Source organism: Augochlora pura, chromosome 3 (genome assembly GCF_028453695.1).
Source record: "Augochlora pura isolate Apur16 chromosome 3, APUR_v2.2.1, whole genome shotgun sequence".
In the NCBI taxonomy this organism is placed as follows: domain Eukaryota; kingdom Metazoa; phylum Arthropoda; class Insecta; order Hymenoptera; family Halictidae; genus Augochlora; species Augochlora pura.
The window spans coordinates 4824778-4844572 of NC_135774.1; the positions used below are offsets into that span (position 1 = coordinate 4824778).

Sequence of the window (19795 nt, forward strand, 5' to 3'; positions counted from 1 at the left end):
AAGCACATTTTAACAGAATTTTTAGGATGCATTGACTACGATCAGTTTTAATTTTTAAGTTTCAGTGTCTTTAAAGGTTATTATTTAATTAAAGATTATTTAAAGATATAAAGATAAAGTTTTGAAATGCAGAAGCAATTTATCTTATTTTAACTAATCTACTCTAATCAGTTATTAAATATGATGCAAGTCTCTTAATACTCTTTTATGATATAGTTAAGCAGTGTAATATTTGTGACGATCATTGGAATAAAAAAATTAAGGATTCTTTCCTCCTTCTCTCCAACTATGAAAATGCATAATTCATTCTGAAATTACGTATACCTACTTTTAAGAAATGAATGTAGAAAACTGCTCTTTTCTATTTGTTTTTTAAAACAAGCCCCTTTTTAAAATATAGATCGATTTTTTATTACATAACAAATATTACACACTGAAAATAAAACACAAATTTAACGTATAATCTCTGAAGAAATAAATATGGAATGAATGAGCTTCATGCGACCAAGTATCTTCATCTAAGTGACTTCATCTATATGAGAAGAACAATATATGTAGAAGGTTATAAGAAGATTCGGATTTCAAAAATTACTTGTACAACTTAAAACTTTATCTTTATATTTTAAAAAAGTTTAGTGAGATATTATCAATACAAAATAGTTTAATTACAAACGATAAAAATGACTTGCTTTATTCCTTGATTTATTCTTTACCGTATATACATTCATTTAAGCTACTTTATAGTTAATAACTTATAATACTAGCAGCAAAAGAAAATCTATATTGCACGAACGAAAAATGTGATGTATACATCTCATTTGAGATTCAATCATTTGAATTGCCAATTAAATGTTAATAATCGTCTTCTTTAATCTGTTACAATTTACAGAAAGGGAATAAACTAAGTAAAATTCAACCTATACCTTTGTGAGCGTGGGTGTAATTTTATTTTTAAATTATATTTATTAAAGTGTTATATTTGCCAGTTCGAATAGAATCTAAAGTTGAATGGTCTCATATTAACAAATACATATTTCTAAAACCTTATTAATGAATCTCCTAATACAGTAACAACTATATTTCTTTGAGATGTTTTGCTGCAAATGGAATTTTCATTTTAGAATACGATGTACATATATTACCAGCTCATTAAATTCTTTGAAATCAGCAACAACATATTCATACATTGATAATTTAAATCTTGAATATAATATCGAGTAGAATCAAGTTAAATTGGGATCTTGACTCAGTTTCATATTGATCGCAAAAATGGGAACAATATTTAAATATTCTTTGTAACATATAAACATTTAGGTGAAATGTAGATCTTTTTAGACGAGAGTAAGGCAAATATGGGCAAAATACACTTTGCAACAATATTAAATCGGATTCTAGTGCAAGATCAATTAAAAAGTGTATTAATAAAATAAAGATTAACCCAGATAATGGTTTCACATGATTGCTGTCGATTCAAATTCGTGAAACCTTCGCGAAACATTTTTTTATGTTCGCTTTTAAAGCGAACGGTTATGAACAGTTCTCTGGGCGACGGGAACTGCCATTTTTTGGCGCGATTTCAGCCGAGGTTCGATAGTCTCTACCAGCCAGGAACAACCGAAAACACTTGAGGGAGCAATTGTACCAACCAGGACAAATTTGTTCCCGGGATCGCTCGGTGCCATTTCCCATCCCCCTATTTTTCCCCTGCCACTCGTATCATCCCCCTTGTCTGCCTCGACCGGCCTATCCCCGAGTGTTCTGATATTAACGCTGCTCCTATATTCAGACGATCCATGCATACCTAACTTTGCCCTGTTCACCCTTTCCTTCCTTTACGTTACGTTCCCTTCCGGATCTCGAGGCTCAAGGGCGATCCCGCGGTCCGAGTAGAAAACGAGGAACATTAAGGGAAATCGATAAGAAAAGGCACCTGTATGCATGAATAAGTTCTCATCGTTCGAGTTAAAATCGCCTATCGATCGGCACCTTCGTTACTCGGAACAATAACACGCTTAAAGAAGAGAGTTTTCTTTACCTGGGCTCGACCGATCGTTGCCGCCGTCGGAGAGATCGGCGGCGAAGCTTAAAATTAATCCGCTCGAAAGTTTCAGGTAGACGAGATCGAATATCGTTTGATGTTTTCCACGGGAAAACGATAGGATAACTTGGAAAACATTGACTTTTCCTGTAGCCGTCTACCGGTCCACTGACAGCTCTGCTTCTACGTTTTGTTGCAGTTTAACGATCACAGCATCGTGTCCAATGAACCTGCAATACTTTCCGATGGACCGACAGCTCTGCCATATCGAGATCGAGAGCTGTAAGTACGCACGTCCGCGTCTATAAAATGCATACATACGAACAGAAAGTGACAATCTTGAGAAAGTTCGACATCCTCGCCTTTGTCCACCGTCACACAAAACACGCCACATTTACTTGCGTATACATCGAAACATACGATACGTTGTTTGTCATTGCGCGTCAACGATATCGATCTTCGAGACGTCCGACTATCGGATTGTTTACACGTCAGTGTCCTCTTCCGAGAATTCAAATTCGTGGACATTGCTTGCACATAGATCAGACATTTTCTTTCCACAGTTTATTGACCAAATATTTTGATGAATTAATGGAAGATTTTATGGCCGACATTAAGTAACGTTTATTCTGTTTTCTCTACAATAACTCGACGTCCATTTCTTTGAAGATATAACCACAGACATTTTATAAAATATGTAACAGAATATTCAAAATAATGAAATATACATAATACAATATAATTACAATACTTTTGGAATTATTATGTAGCAATTCCATAACTATCATTTTCTGACTCGAGTTATTAATTTTTAAGTAAATTACGTTGCAAGTAAAGAACAGACATTGAACTTGTACATTTTTTAAAGCTTTTATTTCCAAACATATCTCGACTTGTTCTACGAATTATTAAAAGAACAATCTTGAGGAATATGACAAAGCTAACATATAAGATAAAACATACGTACAGTGGAAGCTAATCGTTAATTTATTCAAATATTTGGTTAATAAGGTTACCGTAAAAGGAAGTATAATTTGGAAGGTGTTGTTACACTAACAGAACAGTCAGCCTGGTGTGGGAATTTCAAGAAAACCGAACTTGAATATTGGTCTAAAAGATGTGTCCATCGTTCAGTCCAGCTCATTAAAATTAGAATTTTCTCTAATGGCAATTAGTTGGAGGTTTTAATATTTTAATCAATACCATTAATATTAATGGAATTATATAACAAGGTGAGAATCAATGGAAAGTCCAAAATCATGCCAAACACGGCTGCTTCATTATATTCAGACACACCTTGAGTATTTAAAATTTCTTTGAAATTATCAACGGCTCATAAATGTTCACAGAAGCTCGATAATCGTTGATCAAACGCGCCTCAACTCTACATCGCTTTCAACCCTTTTTCAGATAAGCTCAAACAGACGCCTCTGCGGCGTACATACGCGTCGAACATACGACAAAAAAGAAACCAATGAAACCTCGTATGTTCTTCTTTTACACGATCATACGAAATATCGTTAACCGACATCCACAACCTACCCCATTAAACGCGACTCGCCCCCCGGAGTCCCCTATCCTGTTCCGCGAAACCTTTTTCTTCCCTCTATCTTCTCTGTCTTCTCTACTCTATCTATCTATCTATCTATCTATCTATCTATCTATCTATCTATCTATCTATCTCTCTCTCTCTCTCTCTCTCTCTCTCTCTCTCTCTCTCTCTCTCTCTCTCTCTCTATCTATCTATCTATCTATCTATCTATCTATCTATCTATCTATCTATCTATCTATCTATCTATCTATCTATCTATCTATCTATCTATCTATCTATCTATCTATCTATCTATCTATCTGTCTGTCTGTCTGTCCATCACTCGCCACTTTACACGCTCACCAACACATGAGTCAGTCACACGATCTGCGGTACCGCCGTGGATCACTTTCATTCACTCCGTCCACTCACTCGCTCACTCACCAGCTCTCGCTCACTCTTATTGGGTTTTCTATACCATTCACGATGACTGTTACATATACGTAACATCGTGAACACGCGGAACCGGATGCGCGTTTCGATCGATACGGCTACAAGATCGAAACGGAAATATCCAGCCGTGAATCAAACGAACGATCGACGGAAGGTCGGTTATCGAAGTCTTCCAACTTTTCGAGACTCTGGCACTTTGCCATGGAGTTTTTAACTAAATCGTCTGGTGATGTAGATCCGTGTTGCCCAGGGAACATCAAATATCGTAAGCTTTAAATTGTATTTCTCTGGATTCGTTTACTTTTACTCTGAACACCTGTTACGATAGCGAACTAGAAAGGTGAGAACTCTTCCCCGGAGAATCGATCAATCTCGAAATGAAACTCTCTGACTACGGTTTATCTGGCAGAGTGTCAAAAACTTGGTGTTCCAGATATGATGCAAGTAACGTTCATTGATTTTTCTTCACCAGATTACAGATTGTGTATTTGATGCTAGAAATAACACAAATACGACTAATATATATCTTTTTATACGCAGACCGTGAACGTTTAATGCATTTATAAGAAAGGAGACAAGTAAAACATAAAATGGTGATCAATCCGAAGATTGTAAGAACAAATTTTCAAATGATTAAAATTATTAAAAAAAAAACAATACATTTATGTACAAGTCATGCTTTGTAAAGATCATATTTATTTTACACAACAATCCCCTTAGATTTACTCAGACCTCGTACTATTATAATACACCTATAATTTCGATATAATTTGCAATAGAAAAAATCGAAAGCATTTTAACTGGTCTGCCTGTTTATGTTTTAAGAAGAGCAATATGTTACGTTTACTTCACTGCAAATCAATGAACGAAATCATTTTCCAATGTTAACCCATTGCACGATGGCAACAAGTAAAACTCGCGTGACGAAGATGTCATATAATCTAGTAAATACGAATGTTATTCGCATCTAAATCGAAATAAAATTTGCTTCTTCTGTTATCAAAACTTAGAGATAAAAGTAAATCAATTCGTGGAAAAAAAACAACAAAAATTGCCTGGTTTAAAATTATACAAAATCGTTTGGAAATATGGAAATTCGCATGAACATTCGCTGTGTAAACGATATTTAAAAATCGAACACAATCGCCCCTGGGTGAAACTGTGATCGAAGTTAGATCGATCTGTCGGCTAGAATCACCGAGCTCGGCTAATGACCGTCCGCGGGATTAGGGGGGAAAAATCGATCGAAACGCGGGTGCGGTTCGGCGAACGGAGCATAGTGTGCGACCAACAAAGAGCACCTTGACGAGAAGCGTCCGCGACAGCCGGGACAACGATCTCGATCGAGACGCTCGCTGTGTACGCAATTTACCTGGCGTCGACTTGAGCACGAAACGAGTCGACGACATACGGCTCGATTAGACGAGCCGCTGCGTTTAGGCTGCCTAGTGTAACCAGCATAGAGAACTGAACGGTTCGTTGTAAGCGACTAAGGGGGCGAACCACCCCCGGAACACACCAGTGTACGGTGACACGTACAGAAAAAGCTGACCAACCACCTGTGCGGATGTGAATGCACGCGCAAATTCTGTTCTCTATTTCTGCGTCTGTCTGTGGTACGTGCGAATGGTCGTGTGGCTGCGTGCGCGTGTCTGTCCTCTTTGTGCGCGTGCGCGTGTGAGTGAACGCGTTGCGTACTGTCACGAGCTCGCGCCGATTATCACTGCTGCAAATTGCACGCGAATTATTGGATGTGTGAAACCGAAAGAGGATGCCCGGATGCTCTCTTTGACTCGTTCCGGTGTTCCTTCCGGACCATTTTGTTTTCGAAAAAGCCTGGCGTTAAAAGCGCCGCACAAACTTTGCAATCGGATATGCTCTGATCGCGGTCGCGGTCGAGCCGCGTATCAATTAATCGGCCTTAAACCACCCCCTCGCCCCTGACCCCGGGTCGCGCTTCGCCGAGAGTCCCAACCAGCGGTGAACCGGAACCGCGACGACTCCTATCCTGAATTTATTTATTAATAAACCGAGCGCGACGGCGATATATAACCGATTAATTCGTTAGCAGTAATTATAGCGGCGGCACGGCGGTCTGATCGTTCGCTGGCTATTAAATCATTGTCCTTCCATGAATAAGTTCGGTAATTGTGTCGCTTAATCCGATCCCGGCGTTTCGCCCCATGCCCCGGTTGTCGATAACGGCGCGATATTATCGATGCTGCGATACGTAAATAAATGATAAAACAGTCGATGCCCGGTCACGGCTAAATTACAGGCGCATCATCGTGCGGTCCGGCGTGGGGAAACAAGGGGTGTTGAGATGGGCGAAGGGGTGGATGGGGGACGGACGGTGGGGAACAAAAAGAGTCGTGAAACGCATCCGGTGCCTTTGATTATACCCGGGAACAGAAATCAGCCGCGATTGGTAATCTATACGAGGACAATGGAAAAAGTTTCGTCCTAACTCGTTGCGGCTAAGAGATCTATATTAAAAGTCAGTCGTTTGCAGGATACGACGGAAAGGCCGCCGGAAGTCGGACACTCGAGATATCAAAGTAACTTGACCAAGTTCGTTGATTAGTTTCGCGAAGTAGAAAGCCGGATCATGTCTCCGCCCTTAATTGCTCTGGTCTTCAGGCCGGACAGGAATTATTAGTTTCGTTAGAAATATTTCTGTCCCGATTTGTCGCATTCGGTGATCTCCTTTTCTCTCTCTCTTTCGCGGATTCGTTGCGATAGTATAATTAACGGCAGTTAATATCGCGGCGAGGTGCTGCTTGCGATAAATTGTCGTGGATATTATGTTATATTATATTATATTATTTCTTTAACTCTTAATCGGATTGCGAATTACTGCCAGTTATTATTTCAGGTAATATTTCATATTTTCAAATTTATGAATACGAAAAACCGATAAAGTTGAAACATTGCTAACTTGCTGAGCTAATAATGGTTTACAAGAATTTTTAAATAGTCACATTTAAAGTTCAGTTTTCACCGATATGATCTGTTTAAGGGTTAAAACAGAATGGCCTGATTACGATGAAATGTTCAATACGTTTATATCTAACACAAATGTACCAATTGTAATATTGCAATGTTTACATAAATTTAGTCTCTTGACATTTCGAAAAGCTCTGATTATTTAATTTTCAGACAGATATTTTTATGGATGGAATAGGTTTTTTCCTTGGTGGAACTTGTACAAGGTGCATTGAAAATTATGGCAGAGTCGGACAGAAAAAGTGATATAAGATAAAAATATAAGCCGGGAAAGTAGAGAAAAATGAGAAACTATCAGGCCCACTTCCTAATTATCGTTGATCGTTATTCTAGATTTCGTTTCTAAGGAAAGCTTCGGTATCTACAATAAGTAGACTCGGTTGGTCACAACCAGTTGCACTAATTACAAATTTCTCTTTAATATTTTTATCGAAAACGTTGTCTGACATGAACAAATTTTATTCTGTATTCTCGACTTATTTTTCTCATATAGAACCACCTACTCCAGCGTTTACCCCCAGTTACTCGACGCTCCAAACTTTAGTATAAACTATGAATACAAGTATATTTTCAAGAGCATACAATATGTCGTTTCAATTGCACATTTTATTATTATATTTTTAACATCGCTTTTTACGGAGCGTATATTGTGAAATATTTCATTATCGTAGTTTATTTAACTCATACGCATTCTAAAAAAGAACAAGCAACGAACTAACTTCAATTTTTAGACTATATTTTTCAATACAACTCGTAATTATATATTTCTGCTTTAAATTATATATTATATATTTATTATAAATTATATATTTCTGCTTGTAAATACGTTAAAAAAAAGCTTGTAACAACGTTATGCGAAAATTGAGAAAATACTTTTTAAAAATTAATCTCGAAGCTAAAGAGAAAGAAATATCAATATAATTCCTAGAAGCTTTCTTCATTGAGAGTACATTTGTAAACATACAAGTCTACGTGCATTTGACTTCCATCGGACTAAATGCAAGCGATGCAGTCAATAGTTGGTTGTTTCACATGCAAAAACTCATAAAGAAAACATCGACTGAAATAATTCGTTTGACAGCTCGCTTTCAAAGAAATGTTATTCTAGATGTTTCGCGTGTCTTTGTCGAGTAACCCGATCGTTTTACCATATTGTATTTGCAGTGAAGGTAACCGAGCGCGTTTTGGTATTGTAATATGGCGTTTCGAAAACGAGATTTCCGATTTATCTATTCATGCAGAATCAGCTCGTTCCCAGTTGCGCCAGAGTTTTCAATGCACCCTCCATGTAGTTTTTAATTAATGAACGGACACTCATTCGTTGCCGAACCGATTGATATCGATCTTCGAAATTAACGCGATATAATTAGTCCCGTTGTTCCCCTACGATCGCGCAGGACTCCAATGGCAGGCTACCCGGTCGTAATTTATTTTAATTAATGTTAATTCGATTTAACCAACCGCATCTGCGTCGGTCTAATTACAGGGTTATTGCTCTGACTTTCGTACGGTAAAATCCTTCATTTTTCAAATATAACAAGGACGAGAAATCGATGACAGCGCACCGACGGGCATAGTACCGCGAATCGAAGAATATAATAAATCCGGTCGATGTATTAATTAAACTCTACTAAGCGCGGTTCATTGGCGTCGTTATTTTTAACTCTCGCAATCGGTCAACGTTACAGACTCGCTCGTTGCTGTCCTTGATTTATCGTCGCACCACGAACTATCAACGACAACTTGGTCAAGCCAGTAAATCATTTCCTCGAGCCAAAACGAACGCAAAAAAAGAAAGAAGAAATTGTCAGAGGAATGTTATTCGGTGCCCTTTATTATCGGCGGCAATTTATTCATTTCACGAGGTACGTTGCGCGTTAACGGCGACGTGTTTCCATGTTACGCGACATTGTGATCGTCGACGAGACCGGACGTGCAATTTGCAGTAATTCCAAACGGGACAGGTAGTGAGCTCGATCATGCAGAGATACGGTCGATCGTTGATCCACCGATGTGGATACCGAGCCGACTATCGTTTATGGAGCGAGAGTGGACGCGCATCGTGCTGATTCACATTAATAAACAAAATGAAAACAAAACATGATACAATACTACAAACTTGAGCAAAAAAAAAATAGTAAGAGGTTGTCGAGAATCTGAGAAGAAAGCACACACGAGTTTCTGCATCTTCGATCGCAATCTGCGTGACGTAGCCGTAATGAATCGTAAAACGTAATTTACGAGCATCCTCCGAAGGGTCTCCACTCTACCAATTTACCACTGTTGTGAACTATCACGTCGGCCTTAACGAACGTGTAATTTCTCCGCAGCTGTATAGCACTCGAGGCGCAAGCCGTCGCATCGAATCTCTTGCCTATACTTATCGAGAACGTAACGATGCTAATAACAGCATGGACTCCTTACGAATTGTAATACGGGTCAAATTATACCGATGAGAAACTGTACTTCATTTGTCGAAAACGAAAAAAAAAACAAAAAATAATACCAAACAAAATGAGAACAACAAAAACGGGGGGGAAGGGAATACGTGTCATTCGACGGAGAAATCGCACTGAAATTTTGAGGAAAACCATAGACCACACGCACAGCTGTATATAACCAGCGTTTCCGATCGAAATGGTCCAAACATTGGTTCCGACGACGAAAGTCTACGAACGTGTGCTACTTTGAACACCGTCACCACTTTGCCACTTTCACGAAACCACCACGATCACCACCACTGTCACCACCACTGTCACCACCACTACCACGGAACCATCACTATCACAATATCAAACCCCAGCCCTCTCCCTCTTCAAAAAAAAGCCTCCGACATATAGCACTGAGCCTCGTGTCCGGGGACGTAGTATGGGCCGACGACGGCCAGCCCCGAAGGAGGCTAAAACACAGAAAACGACGTGTCGACTACGATGCGACCGAATTAAACCGCATTGTGCATCTAGCCCAGCGCATGTAAGAACGAAAACGACTGCAGCATTTAAAACCACGACGTGATGCCGTGGCCCCATTCGGTATGCCTATGGTTATTCTTGGTTATGGTATCTGACTCTGAGACCGATTGTGTATCCGTAACTCGTTTTTACCCCCACTATTCCCTACGACCTAATTATTTTATCTTTTTTTTTTTGACGTACGTATGCTATATCATTGGTAGATTGGTATATCTTAGATAAAAGTCGGCATGTATTTGGCACGAGTATACATCATTATGATTTTTGCTCCGCTCTATCCAGGACCGAATTTCTATCGTGTCGGCTTCAGATAGAGCCGTGATGCGATGGAGAGAAAAATTTGATTCGATACGGTGACGAAGATCTATCTATACCTCGTGGATATCGAATGTTTGGAACAAAGGACATTGGTTGATTTGCTACGTAGAATGAATTTTGATAAATAACTTTGTTCCGTAGACCCTTCTCGAAGAAAGCGCGATCGATTAGGTTTAAATTTATTTATATTCTCGGTTAAGCAATTGTAGGGAATATCGTTCTTTTTCAGAAAACGTCTAATTCATAAATTAATCAACGTCTATTAAATATGCAAACCATTCGCGCTTTTCTTTTTTCAACGTTTGAGATGAAATAAATGTGCAGAGACTTTTGGAACTGACTAAAGTACAAACACAAAGTTTAAAAATATAGTACGCAGATGTTTGTTGTGGTCAAAACGTAAAGTGTGTAAATCAAATATTATGATAATTTGCAATTACTATGACACATTCGCTCCTATGTACAGTATGATTTGGATGATATATTTTGATTGATTAGAATTAAAAGATTGCTTGTTACGCATGTATATAATTAATGTTTCGCTACTAGTTTTATAATCTGATATCACTAATAGTTCGCCTATTAGAGTCTACATTTGATCCCAGATAACCTAATAATAGCTTTATTCATTTATATTAAATGGTTCTATAAAAATATGTTCATTCGCTCAAAATAAAATGTAAACTAGCTGATAATTAGAATTTTCTATTAACTGTTATAATACTGAAATTGTTTAACAATCATAATAAATTATAATTATAATAATGAAGAAATACTTGTGCTCGTCTCTATAATAATATTTAGGTACCAAGACCTGCATCAAGTTATTACATACTAGTTATTTATTATCATTATGTTACGATAAACACGAGCTGGAATCTATTGGCGAAACATTAAGAAACAATACGAACTACAATCCAAACAAGCTTAATGATTAGAATGATTTATTGTACTGGGTAAACAAAAGACTTATAACACTTTTAATGTTTTACTTATAATGTTTTATTTGCATACGAAAATATGTCAAAAGGAAACTTTGTTTTATTAGCTGGATGTTACAGTTAAAGTCAACATCTGTTTAATGATTAAATATAACCTACGGGCAACTTTGAATACAAAATATTTGTATCTTCTCGAAAAATGTTGTATTTATCGTACTATTTGTCTTTTGAAACTAACAAATGTTTTACTTTAATATTTGTTCACGTTATCAAAACCAAGTAAAAAAAAATTCAATTTTAGCGAGTTATTTTTGTTCACTCGGTATATCAGAGGGGGTTCGCATGTTCTTTTCCTTTTGAGAAGATAAACGAAATATGTACGTCTCGAAATGGGAGCTTGGTACGCGAATAAGTACAAGTTCTCCAATATGGCTGGGAGTGAACACGTTAACATGTCGAGTACCGCGCGAGTCATTTGGATTACTTGGCGTGTGTACACGAAACAAAACTTCCTGTATTCGGTTAGTAGCTCTTAAGCACTCTTCTCCGGTTCGATGTTGAAGTGAAACGCGGGGGAGAAAGAAAATGGAACTGTGAAGAACTTGGGAGCAGAGATACAACCCGGCAGCAGTAGGGTCATCGATTTCAAGCAGCTTGTTTGTGGTGAGTCTAGGAGGAAAATGAAGGGATGTCTCTCAGAATTCGTGCTAATCTGTGATAATCGCGTAACCATTGGGATTTGAGAATTCAATGACTCCAAAACGTAAATGCAACAACAAAATGTTGAAAACGAAGAAACAAGTCAAAAATAGATGACTTAATTGATCTTTCAAACGAAATCATTTCAATTGAATAACGAAGCTTTGCATTTACGTTTTACAAATGAAAACTTCAGATAAAACATCAAACAGTATTAGCACTGAATATGTGTTCCTTTATTGTTACTCTAGATTTACGAAAACCCAAGTTGACGATAGAATCATCGACCTCACTGTTACAGTTTCTCTGACGTCTTTATTTCGGTCGCCGGTACCAATTAAAAAATGTTCAAATCATTCTTCAGGTTTCTATACGAAACAGCGGATTGTTAAACTACGTTGGTTCTGTTCAAGCAATTCCCATTTCAAATACATAGCAAATCGACGTATATGCACACTCAATGTTTTTGTTGTAACTTTGTATAAGAAAGATAACACTGATATAATCTAGATTCATTAATATTTCAGCGTGACGAAAGCCACGTGTATATGTATGCATACAGACGTGATAATAATGTTCCATTCAAGAATACAGAATTTAAAAAATTGTGAAAACTAACAAAATTGTCATGTACAAAAAGGTAAACAGAAAAGTTTGACAACTTTTTTACATTTTTGTATAACCTGAAAAAGGTAAAAAGTTTTCCGATAATTCAATATTTGAACACAATATGGCTATAGTGGACGGGCATTCTATAGATAAATATCATAAGAAATTTTTTTAAATTTGTTCGCAACTGCTAAAAGTTATCGACTTCAAAATCCATAGTATTGTTTGTAAAATTTGATTTTCGAACATCTATCAATTCGTTAATAACTTTATCTACTTTTCCAATTTCAATCTTTCTTCTCTTATCTTCTCGTTAATGAATGTTTGAACAACTCTAAGTACTTTCAACCATAACCGAGCATTGACCTTTCAGAAATATAGATTACATTAATGTGTTACTTTTTTATACACACGCGCAAAAAATATCTCAGCGTAGGAATACTTTTATGACCTTCTGAAATTACCGTGGCTTCTGCATATTATCTGCATACACTTGCTAAATTTGTAATATTTCAATCAAAACAAAGCAAAGGTTTGGAACATTTTGTAAACATTATTTCAATTTATTTATTGGATGAAAGTGGGGAAACTGAAATGTATGACGGTATTTTTATAGGTGTTGGGCAAAGAGGGGTTATACAACATTTATTCAATTTTTACTCCAGATAAATGAACGTTTGTTTCTTACGATGGAAATAATAATCACAACAAAGATGAACTCTAATATAAACTCCTTTGGATACTAAATTTTATGTTTCCGTAATTCTGATTTATAATCCAATTTTGATCTAATTAGATACCAATTACTCAAAAGCTACGATCTTGTGTAAAAAATGGTTGAAATAAGATTTTATGAGCAGCTATAATTTATTAGTCTCTTGAGGATCGTGCAGAAATGGTATTTTTGAGGAGGTGTACTTATTAACATATAATAGAACATTCTAATAAACTATTTTCGTCAAAAAATTATTGTTTTATAGAATATTTTATTAACTGGAAAGAAAGCAATTAAATCATGCTGAGGATTAAATATTGCAAAATGCTTCTCATGGTTAGATTTAAACTATAAGGCATTTAAACAGTATCTGAAATGTAGTCTAAACAGATAGATATTCTAGCATTGCTTTGCACGTTTAAAACAAAATCAAAAATAAATATCATTGATTTTGTGTTTTCTGACAGACGAATGAACGAAAATGTGATGGTATCTTCAAAATTTGCCTCATTTTAATACAATACAAAATTATTTCGACCATGGATATTTGCATTTATTTCGTTCGAACAAAATGCATTTGATATTTAAAAAATACGCGTTAATGCACGAAACAACAAGTTCTATATGATCCGTCATCCAGGAATTATCACGAACCCACCGACGTCCATAAAATGCGCAAAATCTTTGTGTACGAAATATTCGAGAATCATCAAGTGCATGCAGACATTTGCGCTCGAGCGTAACAGTCCAGAGGCAGAGCAGGAAAGTATTTCATCGAATCGCTCGTTAACACCAACAATAAATTCGATCTGGTATACAATATGTATTGGCTTGCCACATCGTACGCGAATGCACTCCGCCGGGAGTATTGTATGCATACGCGAGAAATAAAGAAACTTCCGAAAAGGAAGAAGTTAAATTCCGTGTTCAGAATTCGTGTCACTGGTGAAGCACAAAGCATGCGGCATCCGGCATGACGTATAAAATTACGTGGCTCGTAGCATGCGATTGTATACAGTATATACGCTGATGCATGCCCGTGGATACGTGTCCGCCTGCGTGTGTATGTGTGCGCGCGTGTGCAATAATGTATGACGCGCGTTCACGCGTATCCGTCGTCTTCTTTTTCCATGTCCCGCACCGCCACCGCATGCCGAGGCACAGAACTTTTTTTCTTCGCTTCTCCATATCTACTTATACACTTTCCACTTATCGTCTTATATACCTTAAACTTTGCTACCACCACCACGATATATCCCCGTTACTCTGCTAATGTTGCCGCAACCCTCCACTCTACTGTATTCAACGACCACCACTCGAACTCCTCCAGAGCCCTTTTTTTCTACCATCCGCACCCCCGAATTATCCCACTGTGACCCTCCACCCGTGCCCCCGTAATGCTTAAACGTTATCCCAGTCCAGGACATCTTTATTGAAACGTTTCCGACTGTATCAGTTTATATACACAATACGCTGCGCCAGAACGTACCACGATCATCGGCGAAAGGAGAAAAGAAAAGGAAAAGAAAGAAAAGAAAAGAAAAGAGCATTGTCTTGCCGCTCAAGTTCCCCGGGAAACGTCGGGGATAAATCTAGAGACGGTTCCCACCGTTAGCCGCGCAGAATTGCGATGATTAATTGCCGTGCCTTCGCATTCTTTCTTCTTTTTCGAAGATGAATTAGAATGGCACTCGAATCCTTGGGCGGACGTTCGATACAGATACCAAGGAACGCTTAGCTGCTGCTGTTTCACGATTTCAAATAAAATTTTTGTATTTTATTTCTCATCGGTGGAATGTAATCAAGTACTAGCGGTGAATCAAATATTCTTATATGCGGTATTTAATGCTCGAACGACGTACATTGCTGACATAAATGTAACGGTTTAATTAGTAGACTTCGAAGCTTTATGCGGTATAAAAATCCAAGTGGCATTCGGTTTATTTTTTATATCATTTTAAGTTGAGATTAACACAACAAGGTAGGACCATTTGTAATGTTGTCCATAAAGTTTTGAGGCACTCGTTTTAGACACGATAGCTTTTCTATGGATCTTGACGAAACCTGTGAGAATTTAAATTATCGATCAAACGTTTTAAGAAAGTAATTGATTTTGTTGAATATTCTTTAAGATGTTTAGGAAAACGTTTCCAACTTATTTGGTTAATTACTTGTGTTCCGTGAACGTCGTTCCTACTTGTACTCTAATAATGTTCGATATCAATGGATTTTAAAGAATTATGAATTTATTAAAACGTTAAGACGATTTAAAACTTTACGTCCATCATATTTATATGCAGCGAATAAAAACGGACAGTCTGATAAAAATGAAAAGTCGATCACTATAAATTTGTTGAATCATTTCGGGAATAACAAACTAGAAGAGTGGACAAGAAATCGTAACATTGTCTCGAACCTGTATCTATGTCGAATGGTAAGGTATGAAGCCGTAATAACGTCGGCGGTACTAGGAATGCTTTAAAAATTATCTATTTGATATTTAATGAAAACGAAAAGGAACGGAGGAATAGCTGCGCACACGGATTACGGGACAATAGGAATCGGCAGCACATAGAGTCGGGATTATTGTGTAGATAAATCTGTTGGGTTCGGGTTGAAGCATTTCACCGGTGTGGAATTACAGCGTGGCATTTGCCAGACGAAAATGAGCAAACGGAACGGGACGATAGTATTTCCGTGTTCCAAAAACAAAAGCAGTTAATCTCGAATACTCGGTCGTGGATCGCTTAATCCACATTTCGCCGATGTTCGCGCAATGTGGCTGGCACCGCGATGGAATGCCACTTTGGTGCCTGGAATGTGGTGTAACGATCGTAATCACCTAAGATTCAGTTACGGAGGAATGTTTCTCGGGGCGGTATGTGTGCGCTCGAGGCCGCGACGAGAAATTAGAGGAACATAAATAGGTGTGAATTCCGATCGATCACGGAAAATTCGACGTCCAAGTCGGTCGCGAGGAGCTCGCGACCGAGTGAGACCGGCGGGATCGATAGCCTTTTGTCTACACCCAACAGTTAGAAGCAGAAAATATTTGTAACACCGCCGCTGCCTCGATCGCGAACAGTTTGCTGCGCGTCGAGTTCTCGCGAAATAATTATGGACACGTGGCAAACGGTTAATTCGGAGATAATGACGGTGGAGGGACAACAATCAACGCGAGAGTCGGAAGACGCGGGCAAAGTCCGGCGAATAGCTCGTAACTTGTCCATAACGAGGAATTAAAACGTTGCGCACACACATCCGGCCGAAGTGTCACCGTCGAGTTTGATCGAGATAACATCGGTCAAACTAACTTGGTCACTTCGGTTAGCGACCGATTACAACACGCCTAGCTCGAATACTTCAAGAAATTTTGCAGCTCGAGACTGCACTCTAAGCCGTGGCCATTGTAGCGAAACACAGGTTAACAATAGCGAAGCAGAGTCGCCTCGGCTGCAGTGTATATCTAGCGGAGAAGAAATGGGGCGGTTTAGAGTGCTCGGTAATATTTTTGCTTTTGTCTACAATTTTCCACTGTAAACCCTGTTCCTGTCCGGACACCCGACCCCACTGCCACTGCCACCGCCAACCTCAACACCCACCCCCTCGACCCCTATTTGGAAAACCTGTTATTATCCCCGAAATCTGCCCGATCCAAACACAAAAACTTGAGTGTCTAATTATTGTATGTTAGAGCGAAGATATTTGTGTTCTTGTTCTCCCGGCAGTTGGATACACAATGCGCGATATTCGGTACAAATGGAACGCCGGCCTACAGTCGGTCGGCATCTCGAACGAGGTGGAACTACCGCAGTTTCGCGTGCTCGGTCACAGGCAACGACATTCAACCATACACCTATCTACAGGTAGATATCCCCCTCTTATTAGTTCTTCCTTCTGAACTTCGTCCAGAGGCTCGCGTAGATGGGTCGATGATCAACGTGTAGGCTGTAACCGATGTTCACACGCGTGTACACACCGCAACAAAAAAGTTCGATGTTTCTGGATTATTCTGTTCTCCTTTTCGTTTCCTTTCGATGGTTTATCAGTTCGTTCAGTTTGTTTTGCCGTTACGTTCATTGCGCTCTTAGTTTCTCTTGTTTCTTTGAACTCGCACCGTATGCACCGTATATCACCGTGTTGCCTTAACCGCAAACACGTTCGATGATTTCCGACTAAAGAAGAACTTGGCCTGCTCGGACGAAATCGTTTCCGGTGTTAAATCATTCGACCAATCGACCGATCGACTTCATCGATATTGTTCCACGGAACGAAAGGACGAAGACGTTAACTCCTTAAGTCATACGAATCCACCGTCTCCCGAATTTAGTCCTTTATCATGGCCCGGGGTAGCGAGGTACTACTACTACCACGAGGTTCACCGAATCGATCTCGAAACGGTCGGAGTCCTTCTCCCGGCTTTGTTAATGCGTGTCTGATTATCCGGTTTCGCGAGAAATGCGAACGAAACCTCGGAAAATAGGTAAATAGTACCGAGCTACTTCCCTCGGCTCCTGCCATCCACAACATTAGATCAAACCGACACGACGGGCTCTCAGGGAAACGGTAATCCGTCCGTCCGTCCGTCCTTCCGTCTGAAAAACGGTCGTCTGCGACCGGATCGCAACGTCGAAAGTGGAAGCGAAACGAGAGGCACGAAAAAGCGAATGAACTCCGCTCACACGTCCCCTCTATCGTTCGATCTTTGGTCTCGTTTCCCCGTTGAGGGACGAACACGACCATATCACGATAAAGAGAATGAACGAGGGACAGACAGAAAAATTCTGAACAGAGATAAAGGGAGAGAGAGAGAGAAAATGAAAAAGTATAGATACACGGATAGAAATGGAACGAAAGCGATTGAGAGAGAATGAAAGAGAAACAACTGAAAGAAAGAAAGAAAGAAAGAAAGAAAGAAAGAGAGAGAGAGAGCAATCGAAAGAAAGATAGCGGACTATACACACATGATATGTTTGGGGTGTTTGAACGGGGGTGCGAGGTAAGTGGAGGCCCCCTCGGAGCTGAAACGCGTTTGAGGGCTTCCGCGAAGGTACGTACCAACCGCGGGGGGTCTCTCTATTTTTTCAGTCGGATACACCATGAGGGACATCCGGTACAAGTGGAACGAGGGCCCGAACAGCGTCGGTGTCAGCAACGAGGTCTCCCTCCCTCAGTTCAAGGTCCTTGGTCACCGTCAACGAGCCATGGAGATTAGTCTAACTACCGGTAACGTATGAATAGAACCCCACCCCCAACCAACAAACCAAAAAAAATAATAATTCAACCCTCGCTTTTAACGGTATGGGTAAGGTGGAGAGACACGTGAGCGCTATCCGATGTCCGCAGCCGCGATGTCGCCTCGTAAGGACGTTAACCACGTCCAGTAATCGTCGATCGATCGATCAGTATCTCTCTCTTTCTCGCGATCTCGTCGTCCGCGCGGACATACGAGGCTGGTGAATGTTACCGAGCGATTAGGCACGATGTCGCTTGATTCCACAATACGTTGGTCCTTGTTGGAACGCGGCTCCATTGTCTTCGATTGTACCATTGAATCCGTGTTACATAAATCATCGTCGTTTGTCTGTTGTGTACTCGTTCGTCTGCTCGCGCAAGAGGCTGAATCCATTGCTTTCGCAAGATAAAAACAAGATGTATGTACGGATACGTCCTGTGGCGAACAGTTCAGGTAACAGTATATTATGTTGTCCAAGAATGCTACCCTTAAGTAAACATAGAAGTGTGTAGAAATTAGGTCTCTGTGTGAACCCCCCTCGACACGTAAGTCATTCGCCTCGACGCCCTTGGAACACTTGAAAATTTCAGGCTACCAGCATCTTCGTGTTAAACGGTATTAGGCTTCCAGCGTCTACGGCTAGTAGTTAGATGCTTTTCAGTTGAACCTGTACGCTGGCTGAGCATAAATTCTACGTTTTGCCTTGTAACGAACGAAACTAAATATTTTCATCGTGCCCACAATAGCCGCCAATAATTCACGACAGAAGGATGAGGCCTATTTTGGCCTGGCCTACTCGGAATGTAGACGGAGCTGCTGACCGTGTGTTTGCACTCTGAATGGCAGAAGCCTAAATTGCTCCACCAACAGGAATCACCGGTGAATAGTGCACGTGCAACTCGCGGAGCATCATCCGAGAATTCAGACTCTGTATGATCGTTAATGAGGAATTACAGTTGAGGAGATGGAACACGTGTTTGCCACGAATTTAAAATGAGTGCCTCCCTGCTGCCATCGGTGCTGCTGATCAATGTAGGATTGTTTCAGAGATAATTAACCCGATATTAGATTGTCCCCAGTCCAGTATTAGAAAAATGCATTTTTCCTACTTTAAGAATGGTTAGGAATGTCTTCGCGATATCGTTATGAGCGATAACAGAATGTTACTATTCCAACGAAGCAGTCTGTATGCGAAGACTTTGATGCCACTCCACGTTTCCATACGTTTCCATTATCAGCGCGCGAGTTATTTTTCGAGGGTAAACATCGTTTCCAAA

The 19795-nt window shown here is 39.4% G+C and overlaps 1 protein-coding gene across 7 annotated transcripts in view; it reads left to right on the top strand.

Moving 5' to 3' along the window:
* The window catches only part of Rdl (Resistant to dieldrin), a 189172-nt gene that overhangs the window by 139886 nt on the left and 29491 nt on the right, over nucleotides 1-19795 (top strand). For all 7 annotated transcript variants that reach the window (XR_013493768.1, XM_078177412.1, XM_078177414.1 and 4 more), the window contains exons 5-6: nucleotides 2238-2320; nucleotides 18371-18508. Coding sequence is in view for 6 of the 7 variants with exons in the window: in XM_078177412.1 (XP_078033538.1) it covers nucleotides 2238-2320; nucleotides 18371-18508 (221 nt within the window). In the remaining variant the exon portion in view is untranslated. The remainder of the gene's footprint in view (nucleotides 1-2237; nucleotides 2321-18370; nucleotides 18509-19795) is intronic.